Source organism: Agelaius tricolor, unplaced genomic scaffold, assembly GCF_023055355.1.
Source record: "Agelaius tricolor isolate 1412-34295 unplaced genomic scaffold, bAgeTri1.0.p SCAF_30, whole genome shotgun sequence".
Taxonomy (NCBI): Eukaryota; Metazoa; Chordata; class Aves; order Passeriformes; family Icteridae; genus Agelaius; species Agelaius tricolor.
The window spans coordinates 5,181,765-5,198,718 of NW_027269290.1; the positions used below are offsets into that span (position 1 = coordinate 5,181,765).

The 16,954-nt window shown below is 62.3% G+C and overlaps 1 protein-coding gene across 12 annotated transcripts in view; it reads left to right on the forward strand.

Moving 5' to 3' along the window:
- The window catches only part of PLEKHA6 (pleckstrin homology domain containing A6), a 52,075-nt gene that overhangs the window by 23,004 nt on the left and 12,117 nt on the right, over positions 1 to 16,954 (forward strand). For 5 of the 12 annotated variants that reach the window (XR_011682832.1, XM_071449994.1, XM_071449997.1 and 2 more), the window contains exons 2-14: positions 5,060 to 5,140; positions 5,333 to 5,447; positions 5,546 to 5,650; positions 5,724 to 5,796; positions 6,122 to 6,222; positions 8,395 to 8,573; positions 9,337 to 9,834; positions 10,369 to 10,858; positions 11,511 to 11,597; positions 12,232 to 12,285; positions 14,540 to 14,620; positions 16,032 to 16,100; positions 16,361 to 16,441. Coding sequence is in view for 11 of the 12 variants with exons in the window: in XM_071449994.1 (XP_071306095.1) it covers positions 5,346 to 5,447; positions 5,546 to 5,650; positions 5,724 to 5,796; positions 6,122 to 6,222; positions 8,395 to 8,573; positions 9,337 to 9,834; positions 10,369 to 10,858; positions 11,511 to 11,597; positions 12,232 to 12,285; positions 14,540 to 14,620; positions 16,032 to 16,100; positions 16,361 to 16,441 (1,920 nt within the window). In the remaining variant the exon portion in view is untranslated. Of the gene's footprint in view, positions 1 to 5,059; positions 5,141 to 5,332; positions 5,448 to 5,545; positions 5,651 to 5,723; positions 5,797 to 6,121; positions 6,223 to 6,244; positions 7,600 to 8,394; positions 8,574 to 9,336; positions 9,835 to 10,368; positions 10,859 to 11,510; positions 11,598 to 12,231; positions 12,286 to 14,539; positions 14,621 to 16,031; positions 16,101 to 16,360; positions 16,442 to 16,954 lie in introns of those variants that run through there. The other 7 variants (XM_071449998.1, XM_071450004.1, XM_071449999.1 and 4 more) reach the window with 5 other exon arrangements.

A 16,954-nucleotide genomic window follows, 5' to 3' on the forward strand; every position in this document is an offset into this window, starting at 1 on the left:
GGCGGGAAAAGGGAAAAGGGGAGGGAGGGAAGGAAGGAAGGAAGGAAGGAAGGAAGGAAGGAAGGAAGGAAGGAAGGAAGGAAGGAAGGAAGGAAGGAAGGAAGGAAGGAAGGAAGGAAGGAAGGAAGTGGCGGAAGTGGCGGAAGTGGCGGAAGTGGCGGAAGGAAGGAAGGAAGGAAGGAAGGAAGGAAGTGGCGGAAGGAAGGAAGGAAGTGGCGGAAGGAAGGAAGGAAGTGGCGGAAGGAAGTGGCGGAAGGAAGTGGCGGAAGGAAGGAAGGAAGGAAGTGGCGGAAGGAAGGAAGTGGCGGAAGGAAGGAAGTGGCGGAAGGAAGGAAGGAAGTGGCGGAAGGAAGTGGCGGAAGGAAGTGGCGGAAGGAAGTGGCGGAAGGAAGGAAGGAAGGAAGGAAGGAAGGAAGGAAGGAAGGAAGGAAGGAAGGAAGGAAGGAAGGAAGGAAGGAAGGAAGGAAGGAAGGAAGGAAGGAAGGAAGGAAGGAATCAGCCGTGGCTCTGCCATGTCCCTGCCCATCCCCAGACACCACTGACTGTGACAGTGCCCAGCTGGTGCCCGGACCTGGTGCCAGCTCTGGGCTGGCAAACCCGGCCTGAACCGAGCTCAAAGCCCCCAGACCTGGCACAGCCCCAGTGACACCGAGCTGCTGTGGCAGAGGGTGACACCCCAACACGGAGCCTCCCGTGGCTCCCTCCCTGCTCCTACCACACTGTCCCCAGATCGCTGTCCCCAAAAATGTCCCCAGAGCCTCCCATGGCAGGTGCCACCCCACCATGGTGGCAGTGCCACCGGGCGAGCCCTGGTGTTGTCACCAAGGAGGGCTGGCACGCACCTGGAGCCATTGGGGGACCTTGTCCCCGGATCCTTGGCTGGGGGTGATGGAGGAGCGGGTGAGTCACTGTGGTGGGGACATGGGGACAGGGGGACAGGCAGCACTGGGGCATGTGCCACTGGTTCAGACCCTGGCACGAGGCTGGTGCTGCCCACAGGCCGTGTGGTGGCAGTTTGGCCAGGGACATGTCTCACCCCATGTGCCCGGTGCCTTAAAAAGGTGGATTTGGGTTTGATTGGGCTTTGTTTGGATTTGTTTTGGTTTGGATTCAGTTGGGATTTGGTTTGGTTTGGGTTTGGGTTCAGCTCAGTTTGGATTTGGTTCAGTTTGGATTTGGTTTGGGATTTGTTCGAGTTTGGATTTGGTTCGAGTTTGGGTTTGATTCGGATTTGGCTTAGTCTGGAATTGGTTTGGTCTAGGTTTGGTTTGGTCTGGGTTTTGGGTTTTGTTTGGATTTGTTTCAGGTTTGTTTTGGGTTTGGTTTGGTCTGGGTTTGGTTTGGGTTGGGATTTGATTTAGGCTGGGATTTGGTTCAGTTTGGATTTGGTTTCGGTTTGGATTTCGTTCTGTTTGGAACTGGTTTGGTCTGGATCTGGTTTGGGTTTGAATTTGTTTTGGTCTGTTTTTGTTTCAGTTTGGATTTGGTTCAGTTTGGATTTAGCTCGGTCTGGATTTGGCTCAGTTTGTGTTTAGTTTAGTTTGTGTTTAGTTCAGATTGTGTTTTGTTCAGTTTGTGTTTAATTTAGTTTGTGTTCAGTTCAGTTTGTGTTCAGTTCAGTTTGGATTCAGTTTTGTCGGTGCAGCGTTGGCACATTCTGGGATGGGCTGGGACCTCTGGTGCCACCCCTGGGCTGGTCCCTGGCACTGAGCTCACCCCAAAGGGGCACAATTCGGATTTTTGGGAGGAAGATGCGGTGCTGGGCAGTGCCCCAGGGCGCTCCGGGATTTTCGGGAGCAGGGCCGTGGCAGGAGGGAGCCCAGCGGCCTCCCCGTGCTGCGCTTCCTTCTTTGGAGCTTTCCTGGCCGTGTCAGCCCCATCCCTTCCCTCCCTCCTGCCCACGGATCTTCCTGCCCGCCTTGAGGGCTCTGCATTCTCTCCCCGAAGTCCAGGCAGAGCGTGGCTCACCCCAAATCCCGCTCTTGACCGTTCCCAAGGCCTCCCCGGGGTTTTTTGGGGGGTGCTGATGCCCTGCGGGTCTGTCCCCCCCACCCCGGTTTTGTGCTTGTCCCCATCGTGGCCCCCGGGATTTCCTCCCGGTGTCCCCTGGGGAAGGAACAGCCGCGAGGAGGAGGAGGAGGGTGACACACCCGGGGATGCTTTGGGGACACCCGGGGATGCTTTGGGGACACAAGCAGGGGGAAGGGACGCAGCCGCTGAATCCAGGGCAGCGGCAGAGCTCAGCTCAGCGCGGCTGCTTCCCGTGCTGTGACACCCGCCCTTCCCGCTGCCCTGCCGGGCTGGGGGGGCCCGGGAGCCCCTCACCAACCCCTCTGAGCCCCCCTGAACCCCCCCGAGCTGCTCGTGTCGCCCTTTCGCTGCCACCAGCATCTCCCCGGCTCCGCACCTGGGCTGGGGGAGGCGGCTGTGCCGCGCTGCCCTTCGCCTCTCCTCTGCGGAGCTGTTTGTCCCCGCTGTCGCCTTCCCCGCCGCCTGCCGCACACCGGGGCCGCCCAACCCCGCCGCTACCGGAGCCACCGGAGCCACCGGAGCCCTCCCGGAGCCCCCCGAGCTCCGCCGCCAGCGGCACCGCCAATGCCACCGGCTCGGGGCGGCTGGCACGGCTGGCAGAGCACGGGCAGAGCCCTCGCCCGCCGCCCGCGTCCCCCTGCCCCGCGGGGCCGCCCCGCTGTCCCCGCTGTCCCCCGGCAGCGCGGTGGTGGCAGCGGTGCCATGCCCGGAGCCGGGAGCGGGCGCTGAGCCGGGCGGGCCCCCGGGACCATGCTGAAGTTCCGGGCGGACCGGAGGGTGAGGTAGGAGCCCGCGGGGGGCTGGGGGGGCCCGGGGGGACCCGCGGGGAAGCGGCGGGGCGGGACCCCCGGCCCGGGCAGTGGATCCGGGCAGTGGCTGCTGCATTGCAGTGCTGGGAGGCCATGGGCACTGGCGAGGTTCGGGAGCGGAGGCAGCCCCGGGAGCGGCCGCCGGGCGCTGCTTTCCGGAGCTTTCGGCTCCTCCCGGGGGCTGGGGGCGCGGGCAGCTTTGGGGTGGGGGAGGCAGCGCGGTGGGTGCCAGCAGGAGCCCAGGGGGGCTGCGAAATGGGGGTGTCCCGCCCGCAGGGAGAGTTCGGGGACCTGCAGGGATTGGGGGATACCCAGTGTGAGGTTCAGGGACCTGCAGGGATTGGGGACACCCAGCGTGGGGTTCAGGGATCTGCAGGGATTGGGGACACCCAGCGTGGGGTTCAGGGATCTGCAGGGATTGGGGACACCCAGCGTGGGGTTCAGGGTGGTGGGCAGGGATGGGGGGACACCCAGCGTGGGGTTCAGGGACCTGCAGGGATTGGGGGACACCCAGTGTGGTGTTCAGGGACCTGCAGGGATTGGGGGACACCCAGTGTGGGGGTGGTGGGTGCTGGCAGCGCCCACTTCCCACGCCTGGCGCTTTCGGGGTGCTGCTCTCAGCACTGCACCCTCCCCGCACGCCGGCGTCACTGCGGGGATGGGACCTGCCCCAGTTCCCGGCATTTGAACCCCTCCGAAGGCACCGCCGGGGGCAAAGCCGCGCCGGGAGCAGCTCCAGCCCTGGGGCAGAACCGCCCGGGCTGGGCTGGAGCGCGGGCTGGGCACTGAGGGTGGCTCTGCTCCAGCCAGGAGGGCACTGGGGGGATCTGGAGAGCGAACCCCCCCCCAATTATGGGGTGCACGCACATCCCCCGGGTTTTAAAGGTGCCCCCAGAGGGGATCAGGAGCCTGGCAGGGGTGGGGGCTGCAAGGCAGCAGCAGCAGCAATTTTTGGGGTGTCAGTGGTGAATGGCTCCAGAGCCGGGTGGGTGGCATGGCATGGCATGGCATGGCATGGTCTTGGCAGCAGCGTTTTTTTGCTCAAACTTCCCCCATTTTGCTGACTGGCAGGAGGAGTGGGTGGCGTGCTGGGGCTGCTGGCACAGGGGTGGCTCCGTTTCCTGGTGCCCGGCGGGTTTGGGAAGGAGGGGATGGGATCGGGTGTGAAATCCCTGGGACGGAGCTCTGAACCTCATCCTTTCCCCCTGAGCACCCCAGGAAGCAGCATGGGAGGGGGGTCTGGGGTGCCTGGCAGTGCCATCTCTGTGGGACAGGGCAGGGATGTGGCACAAGGTGCCAGCTGAGCCTGGGACAGCCCTGTGACACCGCTGCTGGCACTGCCAGGGATCCCTACAGCTGCACCCAGTGCCAGGGAGGCAGAACAGCTTGTGTTGGGAATCCTGGGCTGGAGTTTGGGGTCTGAGGGGTCCTGGGGTGGTTTTTAGGGTCTGAGGGGTCCTGAGGTGGTTTTTAGGGTCTGAGGGACTCTGTAGTGGTGTTTGAGGTCTGAAGGGTTCTAGGCTGGTGTTTGGGGCCCAGTCCCCATGCCCAGGTGACCCCACTCAAAGCTTCGAGGTGCTTTGGAAATGGCTCCGAGAGCAGCCAGGGGAGGAGGTGACATTGGGGACATGGCTGCAGGCACAGCCCTGGATGGGCCATGGCCGCTGCTGCTGCTGCTGCAATGACTTGTGAGTGTGGCCAGTGGTGACAGCTGGGATGTGACAACAGCAGGAGCGGTGGCGCGGCCACCACAGCCCTGATTTTGGCACTTGAATGAAATCTTTGCGTGCCCAGGGAAGGGGACAGAGCTGGGGAAGGGGCTCAGCCTGGAGAAAAGGAGGCTCAGGTGGGACCTTGTGGCTCTCCCTGACAGGAGGGGGCAGCCAAGGGGGCTTGGGCTCTGCTTGCCAGCCCTGGGAGTGTCCCATGCAGTGGATGTGGCACTTGGGGACACGTTTGGTGCTGGGTAAATGGCTGAGCTCAGTGATCCTGGAGGCCTTTCCAGCCTAAACCATTCCATGATGCTGTGAACGATCCTAAATCTGGGATTAGTGGGGTGCTCAGGGCAGGGCAGGGGATGCCAGCCCTGGTGCCAACCCCGGCGTTGTCATGGAACCAACAGAGCAGCAAACGTGGCGCCAAAGGGACTTTGTGGGTGACACAGGGACAATGTGAGGGACACGGGGACTCCTAACACCCACCCATTGCTGTCCCCACAGCCACAATGAAAGGCGGAACACCTTCCTGCACCCAGTGACGGGACAGGCCCCCGAGGACACCTCAAGGCTTGACTTGCCAAAGTAGGTCTGGTCCCAATCCCCTTGGGCTGGGGGAGCCAGGGAGGGCTGGGCTGGGAACACTGGGGGAACCAGGGAAGGCTGGGCTAGGCTGGGCTGGGCTGGGGGAGCCAGGGAGGGTTGGGAACACTGTGGGGATGACCCCAGCAGGGTGCAGGAGCACAGACCCGCTGATTCCCCTCTCCCATGTCACAGACACAGCTCGGACATGTCCAGCAAGGCGGGCAGCAAGCGGCCGGCCACCGTCCCCAGCGAGCCCCCCAACCACGCCATGGTGGCCGAGGTGCCCCCGGAGCGCCCCGGAGGCCGGGTGAGTGCCCGGGGAGCTGTGGCATGGCTGTCACCAGCTCAGACAGGGACTCAGGGAGCCCAGCCCGGGCACTGAGCATCCCCTCTCACCCCACGCAGGCTCCGCGCTCATCCCGCAAGGGCATCGCCTTCGGGAAGCGCTCCAACTCCATGAAGAGGAACCCCAACGCCGCTGTCACCAAGAGCGGGTGGCTCTACAAGCAGGTACCCCCCCGTGCCGCCCCTCCCGGCCCTGCAGAGCCCCGGGAACCCCCCTCTCACCGCCCCTCTCCCTTAGGCCAGCTCGGGGGTGAAGCAGTGGAACAAGCGCTGGTTTGTGCTGGTGGATCGCTGCCTCTTCTACTACAAAGGTACGGCCACCCCCGGAGCCCGCGGCCACCCCCGGCGTGCCCCAGGGCCACCAGCACAAAGTCCCCAGGCTCTTTCCGCGCTCCACCCTGTTTCTCCCGGTGTTTGCCGCGCCCAGGGGTTAATCCCGAGTTTTCCCCGCCTCCCTGGCAGCTCCCGGGCTCGCATCAATAATTGAGGAGGTTGTTTGTGAGCCTGGCACAGCTGCGGGAGCAGCAACAGGCAGGGAGCCGATCCCACAGGTGGGATGGAGCCGGGGCACGGGGAGGGGGCTGCGCCGGGGGTCCCTCCGTGGGTGTAACCCCAGGATTTGCCTCCCCCCCCCAGACGAGAAGGAGGAGAACATCCTGGGCAGCATCCCCCTGCTCAGCTTCCGCGTGGCCGCCGTGCAGCCCTCGGACAACATCAGCAGGAAGCACACGTTCAAGGTCAGTGCCCCTGCCGGGGGCTGGCAGGGGACAGCGTGGCGCTGGCGCGGCACCGCGGTGGCACTGGCGATGCTGGCAGGGTCCCCGCTGCTCTGGTGGCTTTCTCGGTGACGGGGCATGGAGCACGCTGCGGTGACCCCCCCCCCCGTGGGTTGGGTCTGGGTCACAGCAGTGTCCCCAAGGTCAGCACCCACCCTGCAGGGCCCTGCGGGTGCTGCCACCGCTCTCCCTGCCCTGCTCTCCCCCGTCCATGGCTGCTGCCCCCAGCGGCTGCTCCCGGAGCCGGGCTCGGAGCTGTCCCCAATTCCAGCCCCGTTTGAGCCGCTTGCCTGGCAGGTGTCACCAGCAGCTGCTGTGGGGCTGGAGAGGGGAGCAGGGAGAGGTGACAGCGGCTGCTGCTCCCCCACATCCATCCCTGGCAGGGTCTGAGCTTCCCCGGCGCTTTCTGGCACCACTGGGCACCTTTGGCATCACCGGGCACCGTCCCCAGCCCAGCTGCTCATGGTCACGGGTCTGACACTCCCTTGTTGACCCCAGTGTGCCCTCTCCGTGTCCAGAGCTGGGGCTGGGCTTCCCACAGGACATTCCCGAGTTTTCCCAGTCTAAGGGAGGGATTTGTGGAGCTGCCCTCCCTTAAACCTGAATTTAGGCTCAGCTGAGCAGGGTTTAGAGGGGAGGGATGGCATGGGGTCTGCCCTGTGCCTGTGCCCACCCTGGTGTCGCCTTCTGTGACCTGGGGGTGTCCAGGGAAGGGTTTGGAGAATCCTGAGGGAGCTGGGAAGGGTTTGGAGAGTCCTGAGGGAGCTGGGCAGGGGCTCAGCCTGGAGCAAAGGAGGCTTAGGGGGAATTTCTGGCTCTGTCCCTGCCAGGAGGGGACAGCCGGGGGGATTTGGGATCTTATCCCAGGGAACAGGGACAGGAGGAGAGGGAACGGCCTCAGGCAGGGCTGGGGAGGCTCAGGTTGGACAGCAGCAGGAATTTCCTCATGGAAAGGGCTGGAAGGGGCTGCCCAGGGGGGTTTGGAGCGCCCATCCCTGGAGGTGGCACTGAGTGCTCAGGGTGGGGATCGGGCACAGCTGGGACTCGATGATCCCACAGGGATTTTCCAGCCTCAATAATTCCATGATTCTGTGAAATCCCTGCTGCCTGGCACTGATGAGGGAAAACCTCTCAAAGCTGCAGCCCACACCCCAAGCTCTGCAGCTCCAGGGTTTGGGAGAAGCGTTTTGTCCAGGGAAGGACAGAGGGGTTCCCACCCCACTCCCACTGACCCCGTGTCTGTGTTTCCTCCTCCTCCTCCCTCGGCGGGTGAGGATGCCAGGACAGGAGGGGTTCTTGGTGCCACCACCACGCCAGCACCCAGCCACCACCAGCTAGGTAGTGTTCCACCTTCTTGTGTTTGTGGTGCATGCAGAGGCTGAGGGACCCCTGGGCTTGCTCTGCTCCCCGCTCCTGCTAATCCCAGGGATGGATCCCTTCAATTTCCCCTCTTCCTCTGCCTGCAGAGCTTCCAGAACTGCATGGGGGGGCTCAGGAGGTGACCCCAGCTGGGCACGGTGGCTGCATGCTCTGGGGAGGATGGAAACTCAAGGGAGGGGTTTAATCAGACTTAATTTTTCTGTTTTAGTTCTTTTTCTTTTTTTTTTTTTTTAAGAGATTGAACCCTTGAAATTCTTTCAGGAGGAGAACTCCGCTTCCTCCCTTTTCTTCCTCCTCGCTTTCCCCCACCCCTTTCCACAGGGGGAAGGTGGAAGCTGCAGAAAGGCTCTCAAATAAAGGCTCCTTCCAGCACGTTCTGGGCAGAGAATGAGCACCAACACCTTGGATTAAAACTGAGCCTTTTCTACCCAAAATATTTCCTGGGCCGAGAAACCACCTTCCCCCTCACCCTGCATGGACGATGCTCCTCCGGTGCTGCCGCTCTTGCTGGGCCCCTTTGCCCCCCAATATTGGGGTGCTCTCGGGGAGGTGGGGGTTGATCCCAAAAAATCCTTGTGAGTGACTCCAAAGGGGATAAAACCCCGCCATGAGGGGCCTGCAGAGCTTTCCCCCCGCACACAGAGGGGAAGGAGCACTGCTGGCAACCCCTGGAGCAGCGGGATGGGGCGCCAGGCTGGAAGCGGAGCTCTCACCCCCTGTCTGTGTCTCCCTCCCCGTTCTGTGCCCCCACAGGTGACGGTGTGCTGGGTGGAGGAGCTGCCGGCGGGTAACGGGCAGTCCCTGTCTCCTCCCCAGGCCGAGCACGCCGGCATCCGCACCTACTTCTTCAGTGCTGAGAACACGGAGGAGCAGGAGTCCTGGATCCAGGCCATGGGCGAGGCCGCCCGCGTGCAGATCCCGCCGAGCCAGAGGTCAGTGCCACCGCACTGCCCGGATCTCCTGGGGACACGGTGCTGTCCTTGTGTCCTTGCCCAGTGCCACCGCACTGCCCGGATCTCCTGGGGACACGGTGCTGTCCTTGTGTCCTTGCCCAGTGCCACTGCACTGCCCGGATCTCCTGGGGACACGGTGCTGTCCTTGTGTCCTTGCCCAGTGCCCACAGCACTGCCCAGCCCTCCTGGGGACACAGTGCTGTCCTTGCCCAGTGCCACTGCAATGCCTGGCCCTCCTGGGGACATGGTGCTGTCCTTGTGTCCTTGCCCAGTGCCACTGCACTGCCCGGATCTCCTGGGGACACGGTGCTGTCCTTGCCCAGTGCCACCGCACTGCCCAGACTACTTGGGGGCATGGTGCTGTCCTTGTGTCCTTGCCCAATGCCACTGCACTGCCTGGCCCTCCTGGGGACGCAGTGCCCTCCATGCTTGGGGACATTTGGGGGGTGTAAGTAAGAAACACTCTGGAGAAGGGAACTGCGGGAGCGGTGACCCCACAGGGCTCAGGGAGGGACAGAGCAGACCCAGAGGCCAGTGCCCAGTGCCATCACACTGCCCAGCACTCCAGGGGACACGGTGCCCTCCATGCCTGGCGACATTTGAGGGCATGAGGGGCACTCTGGAGAAGGGAGCTGGGGAAACTGTGACCCTGCAAGGTTCAGGGAGGGACAGGGCATCGCCGGCCACCCCAGGGACACTGCCAGGCCTTGGTGACCCCTCTGTGGTGTCTCGGCACCCCCAGGCACGAGAAGCCGGACTCAGAGAACATCCCCCCCAGCAAACACCACCACCACCACCACTGCAACGCCGCCCACCGCGAGCACCCCAAGGCTGAACCCGACACCAAGACCCGTGGCGAGGGCGACGGCCGTGGCTCGGAGAAGATGGAGCGGAAGCCGTCGGAGCGGGCGGACGGCAAGAAGGATCCTCTGGCCAAAACCAACGGCCTGGTTGGGCAGGAGCCGCCCTCGGAGCCGGGCAGTCCCTACCCCGAGGGGCCGCGGGGGCCGGCGAGCGCCGAGCGGCCGGCACAGCCCAACGGGTGGCCGTACCCCTCGCCCAGCCGGCCCGGCAGCACTGCCTTCCCCCCGGCGGGTGACGGTGACAGCGGGGCCCAGCGCCGGGGCGTCACCCCCAGGTCCCACCCCGAGAAGGTGGCCCAGCGCAAGAGCTCCATGACGCAGCTGCAGCAGTGGGTGAACTCGCGCCGCGCCACCGCGCCCACTGAGGAGCTGCGCAGGTGAGGCTGTGCCAGGTGCTCCTGTGATCCAGGGTTGGTCCCTCTGGGAATGTTCTGCCCCTTCCTGTCTGTTTTGTGGCCTCCTGGGGGTTAGAAAATCTCGTTTTTCTCTCCTTTTTTCTTTCTCTCCCTGTTCCAGCTCGGAGCTGGGTGTAGGACATCCCAAAAAGGGGTGGGTTGTAAAGGGGAGTCCCTGGGACGAGGAAAGCCAGGATGGGAAAGCCACCACAGGGTGCTTTGGAGGAGGGATACAGGGACAAGAAGCCACCAGAGCATCTCTGGGACAAGGGAGCCACCTCAGTGTCCCTGCAGGAGAGATATGAGGAGAGAAGGCCACCATGAGACCCCAGAAAGGAGGAATTCCATGAGGGGAAGCTCCCGTGGAGCCCCTGGCAGGAGGAATTCCACAAGCACTGAACCCCTGGCAGGACAAATGCCACCCATCCAGCATTCCTGCTGTCCTTGCCCACCACCACCTTGCCCAGGCACTGCCCACTGCCAGCCCGGCTCTCACCTCTCTCTCCCCCTCTCCAGCCCCACCAGGTTTTACCCCGTGTCCCGCCGGGTGCCCGATTATTACTCGCCCTACTCGCCGCAGTACCCCGAGGAGTACCAGTACTACCCGCCGGGCGTGCGCCCCGACAGCATCTGCTCCATGCCCGCCTTCGACCGCGTCAGCCCCCCGTGGGCGCTGGAGGACAAACGCCGCTCCTTCCGCAACGGGGGTCCCTTCCACCCCGCCTTCGGCCGCCAGGACGTCCCGCTGTGGCTGCCGGCGCCCTCCAGGCCGCCGAGCTACCTGGACGAGGTGGACGCGGCCTCGGGCTCGCTGCGGAGGATGTCGCTGCAGCCGCGCTCGCGCTCGGTGCCGCGCTCGCCCAGCCAGGGCTCCTACGGCCGCGCCAGGGTTTACTCGCCCGTGCGCTCGCCCAGCGCCCGCTTCGAGCGGCTGCCGCCCCGCGGGGATGAGATTTACGCCGACCCCGCCACCTTCGTGATGCGCAGGTCCATCAGCTCACCCAAGGTGGGCACCGGCGGGGCGGGGAGATGGGGCAGGGGTGCGGCCGTGTGGCGGCTGTGTCCCCTCTGTGTGCACAGCCTGGCTGCAAAGGGACACCGAGCCCGTGGATTGGGGCAGAGAGGGGCTTTGGGGTCCTCGTCGGTGTCCTGCAAAGGTTCTCTGGTTGTGTTTGTTGGGTAGGATGGGATCCGTGGGATGGGATCCATGGGATGGAATGGGATCTGTGGGGTGGGATGGGATAGGATGGGATCCATGGGATGGGATTGGGTCAGTGGGATGGGATCCATGGGATGGGATGGGATGGGATGGGATAGGATGGGATTTGTGGGATGGGAAGGGATCCATGGGATGGGATCAGATAAATGGGATGGGATCCATGGGATATGATGTTTTGAAAGGAAATGATGTGGAGTTTTTAGAGCAAAACCATGATTTTGCCAGTGGTTTTTGGAGGAAAACCTTGGAGGAAAACCCTGATTTTTCCAGGGGGGTTTGGAGGAAAATCCCAGATTTGCCAGTAGTTTTTGGAGGAAAGCTTTTGGGAGCCCAAGATGTGCTCCCAGGCAGGGAGTGCTGATGCCCCAGTCCCTCTCCTGTGCTTTCTCCTCCTGTCCCGTGTCCCTGATTTTGGGGTGGGGGTCCCCTCTCTCCACAGTACGATTACCTGGGTGACAGGCGGCCCGTCCCGGCCGGGATGTACCCCTACCACTTCCCGGCGTCCCCCACCATCCACGACAAAATGGTACGTACCTGCTGTCCCCTGGGGGTGACACTGACGGGGGGCACAGACCCCACCCCGGGCACGTGGGGCAGTTTGGGGGGTCCTCACTCAGGTGGCCAAGGAGGAACCAGTGCACTCCAGGGGCAGAGCTGGGCCTTTCATTGGTGTCTCCGCTCCCTCCTGGCCATTCCCGCAGGAATCCACATGGGAAGGTCCCTCTGTAGCAGTGGGACACCCTCGGACCCCCAGGGTGGTCCCTGGCTGAGTCCAAACCTCTCCCGCTCTGCTTCCTCACATCTGGCCACAGCTGCTTTGTTCTCCTGCCTCGTGTCCCCTCCCAGAGCCGGGGGGTGACACCAGGAGGTCCCCACAGATCCCAAAACCCTGGGACGGGACCGCCAGAGGAGGGAGAAGCCTGAATTTCACCACAGCCCACCCATGCCGCCCATCCATCCCCGCAGCCGGAGGCAGGGTCTCCCTAGAAATAAAAAGATAAATAAGAAATCAGCTGCCCGAGGGTCTGCAGGGCACATTCCCAGCAGCATTCCCGGCAGCATTCCCGGCCCGGGGGCCATTCCATAGGCTCCCCCCTAACTGCTTTGCTTCTTCTTTTATGTGTTTTGCTGCTCGTTTCTTGCCTGCTGGCTCCTGGTAGGATGAACTTTTAGACCTTCAGTTGCAAAGAAACCTAGAATATTTGGACCAGCAGGTAGGCGGAGCTGGCTGCCAGCCTCACCTCACCGGCTGCTTCTCGTCCCCTCCCGTGTGCCCTGTGTCCCTGTCCCCTCCTGCCATCCATCCTCACCGGCATCCCAGCAGCATCCCAGCAGCACCAGTTGTCTTTATTTTTTAGTTTGGCTTCTTCCATCCTCTGCATCCATAGGGCCGCTCATCGCTCAGCAGAAAATTCGCCCCCCAACCTCTGGCAGTGCCTCTGTGTGGTTTTTTGGGGGGAGTTTTGGGGGTTTTGGGGCACATCCCCAGCATTTCTGGGGGTTGTCCTGGAGCTCAGGGGGTGCAGCGGCTCTGGAACCCCCCAGGTCGGTGCTGGGCACCTGCACGGTGCCAGCGTGGCTGTGATGTCCCCAAGGCTGGCACCCTTTGCCCAGGATGTCCCCTGTGCCAGGGGTGGCAGGTGATCAGTGGGGACCACGGCCGTGGTGATGTGGTGGCCCCTCAGGGCTGAAAGGCCTGGTGAAGGTGGGCACCAAAAGCCAGCAGTGCTCAGGTGGTTTTGGAGAGGTTTTTGGAGGAAAATCTTGGTTTTGCCAGTGGGTTTTGGAGGAAAACCTTGATTTCGAATGGGGTTTTTGGAGGAAAATCTTGTAGGAAAAACTTTGACTTTGAATGGAGTTTTTGGAGCAGAATCTTGGAGGAAAAACTGTGATTTTGTCAGAGGTTTTGGAGGGAAATCCTGGATTTGCCAGTAATGGTAGTTTTTGGAGGAAAACTCTAGTTTTGCCAGTGGTTTCTGGAGGAAACCTTGATTTTGCCAGTGGTTTTTGGAGAAAACCCCTGATTTTGCCAGGGTTTTTTTGAGGGAAAACCCTGGAAGGAAAACCATGATTTTGGTATGGTGTTTTTGGAGGAACACCCTGATTTTGCTAGAGTTTTATTGAGGGAAAACCCTGGAAGGAAAACCATGATTTTGGTATGGTGTTTTTGGAGGAAAACCATGATTTTGCTAGAGTTTTACTGAGGAAAACCTTGGAAGGAAAACCATGATTTTGGTATGGTGTTTTTGGAGGAAAACCCTGATTTTGCCAGGGTTTTTTTTTGAGGGAAAACCCTGGAAGGAAAACCATGATTTTGTATGGTGTTTTTGGAGGAAAACCATGATTTTGTATGGTGTTTTTGGAGGAAAACCCTGATTCTGCCAGCAAATTTTGGAGGAAATCTGCACTGACTCCATCCCAGGAGCGTGGGGAGGGGGATCCAGCCGGGAGAGCCCCCAGGGACGCATCCAGGCAGCGTCTGAAGCCTCAGCCGGGCACAGGAGCTGCAGCCAGGCTGGCACAGAGGGAGCTGCTCCCGGCACGATCCCATTTGGCTGCAAATCTCCCCATGGCCGGGATCTGTGTCCGCCTTGGAGCGGGGCCAGGAGCTCCCGCTGCAATAAAAGCTCCCTCGCAGCCGCCGGCAGCGCCGCAGCCTCTCCACGGCTCTTTAAAACGCTCCCTAAAAAGGTTTGGCATCTCCTCCTCCTCCTTTCACAGAGGCCTCTGGAGAGGTTAATTCGGAGTGACGCTGTCAGGGCCTCTTTTCAAACATCCTCCTGCTCTGTTTGCTCTCTCCTTCCTCGCCCACGGCTCCCCGGCTGCAGCCCCAGCAGGGTTTGGGCCCCGCTTTGGTGACAAAGTGTTGTCACCTTTGGGATTTCAGCTGTCCCAGGGCTTCCCTGGAATGTCCTGCTCAGGGCTGGGGGCTCTGGGATGAGCTCCAGTGCTGGTGACTTGAGTGGCTTTGTCACCTGGCACCCAGGGAGCTGTGCAGCGCTGCTTGGGGACAGTGCTGTCCCCGTGGAGTGGCACAGAACACGCCTGGCAGCAGGGATGTGCCATTCCCATGCCACCTGGAAAAGGGGACGCTGCTGTCCCCAGCTCCAGCTGTCAGTCACCTCCCCAGCACCCAGCAGGGCTGTGCCAGCCCTGACTGAGCACAGAGCCACGGGGCAGTGCCAGGACCTGTCCGTGTGTCCGTCTGTGTGCCGGGCCACGCCGCTGCCGTCCCTGTCCGAGCTCGTGTCCGTCTGTGCCGTCTGCTCCGAGCTGGCTCTGTTTTATCCGTGTTTTCCCCCCAACAAAGGCACTAAAAGGAGCAACAGCAGCGCCAGGCCACAGCTGGAGCCCCTGGGCCATCTCAGGAGGTGGCACTTTGCATCCCGAGGGCTCCTGGACCGGTGACCGCTGGCACAGGCGCGTGTCCCCGCTGACCTGTGCCCTTTCCTTCCCTGTGTGCCGCAGATGAGCGAGAGCGAGACCCTCATCACTATGGTGAACAGGATGGTGGAGACCTCCTCCCCTAGGGCCCAGCTCTACATGCAAGTAAGGCTCCGGCCACCGGGCCCCGCATGGCTCGTGCCTGGCGGCCACCCAGGGTCACCTCCTGCCACCCGGGGTCACCTCCCGCCATCGCCACTCACGCAGCGGCCGCGGCATCCGGCACATCCCGCTCTCGCTCTCGGGGGAGGCGCTGCTCCATCCCAGGCTTTGCTAATCCATCCATGAGCCATCCCAAGCCGGCAAATCCTCGTGCTGGCAGCGCGAGGTGGGCACGGAGCTGCCCTCGGGGACTCGTGGGGACGGAGCCACCCTGGGGACTCTTGGGGACGGAGCTGCCCCGGGGACTCTCGGATGGATCTGCCCCGAGGGTCTCTTGGGGACCGAGCCATCCCGGGGACCCTTGGGGACAGAGCCAGCCCCGGGGACTCTCGGAGCTGTCCTGGGGGTCTCTTGGGGACGGAGCCGCCCCCGGTGACCCCCGGACACGCAGGGCTTGGCTCGTCCTTGTTTCTCAAGGAGAAGTTGTGGGGTGACAGGAATGCAGCTCTTAAACCAAGGGAATAATTCCTGAAACAGGGACAGGGAACGGCCTCCCACAGCCCCCGGAGGTTCTTTCTGTCCCCAGCACTGGGACATCCCTGCAATGTCACACGGCTTGAGCCCCCCCCCGCCCGGTGCCACCCACCCCGGGTTGTGCTGCCCTGGGCACTTCCTGGATGGGATTTTCCAGCAAAAACGGCGCCTGTTTGCATCTGCTGCCAGCAGGGATGTGCTGGAGGGTGAATCAGGAGCTCCCGGGATGCTCCTCCGGCTGGCCGGGCTCCCTGCCCGGAGGCCGCCTCATCCCGATCCGGCCGGCTCTGCCTCCGTCCCCTCGGGCATTTCCCAGATCCGGATCCATTTGCATCATCCCGGAGCTTTCAATGGCTCCAAAGCGCCCTCTCCCTTTCTAGCAATAACCATCCCCTCCTGCCTATCTGCTGCCTTTCATCTCCGGCTCCTCGAGGCAGTTAATTGCCGAAGGTCCCATTAGTAATTGAGATTTCCAGGAAAGGAAAATGACTCACGGAGGAGCCAGGCGGGGGTAAACAGGCCCTGCTGCTGCTTTATCGGCGCTCCCACTCCGCCGAGGTGGAATTGGAATTACAACTCAATCTCGCTGCCTTTGTTTTTCCCCGCCGCTGGAATGGTGCTGGTGGTTAATGATTCACGAGGCAGCTCCTGAAACTCCTTGCGCGGAGCTTTTCCCTGCACCGTTCCCGCTGGGAATGGGCAGGGAGAGGCTGCGGCTTCATGCCGGTGACTCCCGACTGATGGGGAGCGTCCATCGCTCCGGGGCTCGGCTCCTGCCTCCTTTTCCCGGCTCGCAGGGAGGGCAGAGGGGGCTGGGAGCTGCCTCCCCTCCCCTGCGCGTCCTGGCGAGGGCTGCGCTCACCCCTTGCTCTCCTTGCAGGTGACGCCGTTCCCGGAGCCCTACAGGGACACCCTGCACCCCTACAAGATCAGCGAGCAGGACACCGATGTAAGAGCCAGTCCTGTCCCCTCTGTGTCCCCTGTCCCTGCAGCCTGGTCACTTGGTGCCCCTCAGGGATAAATCTTCCCCTGAGTTTTGGTCTTGCCCCATCTCCCAGTTTGTCCCGTGTCACCCCAAAGTCCCTGCAATGACAGCAGGAGTTTGGAAACCTCCCCCAGTGCCATAAATCCCCAAAAATCCCATCAGTCCTGGCTGCATCCCAGTGGGGTTCTCATCCTCTCCCCGCTTTCTCTTCCCCCCTGGCGCAGAAGCTGCTGGGGAAGCTCTGCGAGCAGAACAAGGTGCTGCGGGAGCAGGAGAGGCTGGTGCAGCAGCTCCGCGCTGAGAAGGTACCTGGTGGCACCTCAGGTGGCCACATGGGGACCTGGTGGTGGCACCTGCGTGGTGAGGAAGGGACGTCACCACGGGAGGGTTTGGGTTGAACCTGGACGTCCAGGTGTGAGTGTCCCCTGTCACTCTGAATCTGGACACCCAGGTGTGTGTGTCCCCTGTCACTCTGAACCTGGACATCCAGGTGTGTGTGTCCCCTGTCACTCTGAACCTGGACATCCAGGTGTGTGTCACCTGTCACCCTTAACCTGGACATCCAGGTGTGTCACCTGCCACCCTAAACCTGGACATCCAGGTGTGTGTGTCACCTGTCACTCCTAAACCTGGACATCCAGGTGTGTGTGTCACCTGTCACCCTTAACCTGGACATCCAGGTGTGTGTCACCTGTCACCCCTAAACCTGGACACCCAGGTGTGTGTGTCCCCTGTCACCCCTTGGCCTGGACATCCAGGTGTGTGTGTCACCTGTCACCCTTAACCTGGACATCCAGGTGTGTGTGTGTCACATGTCA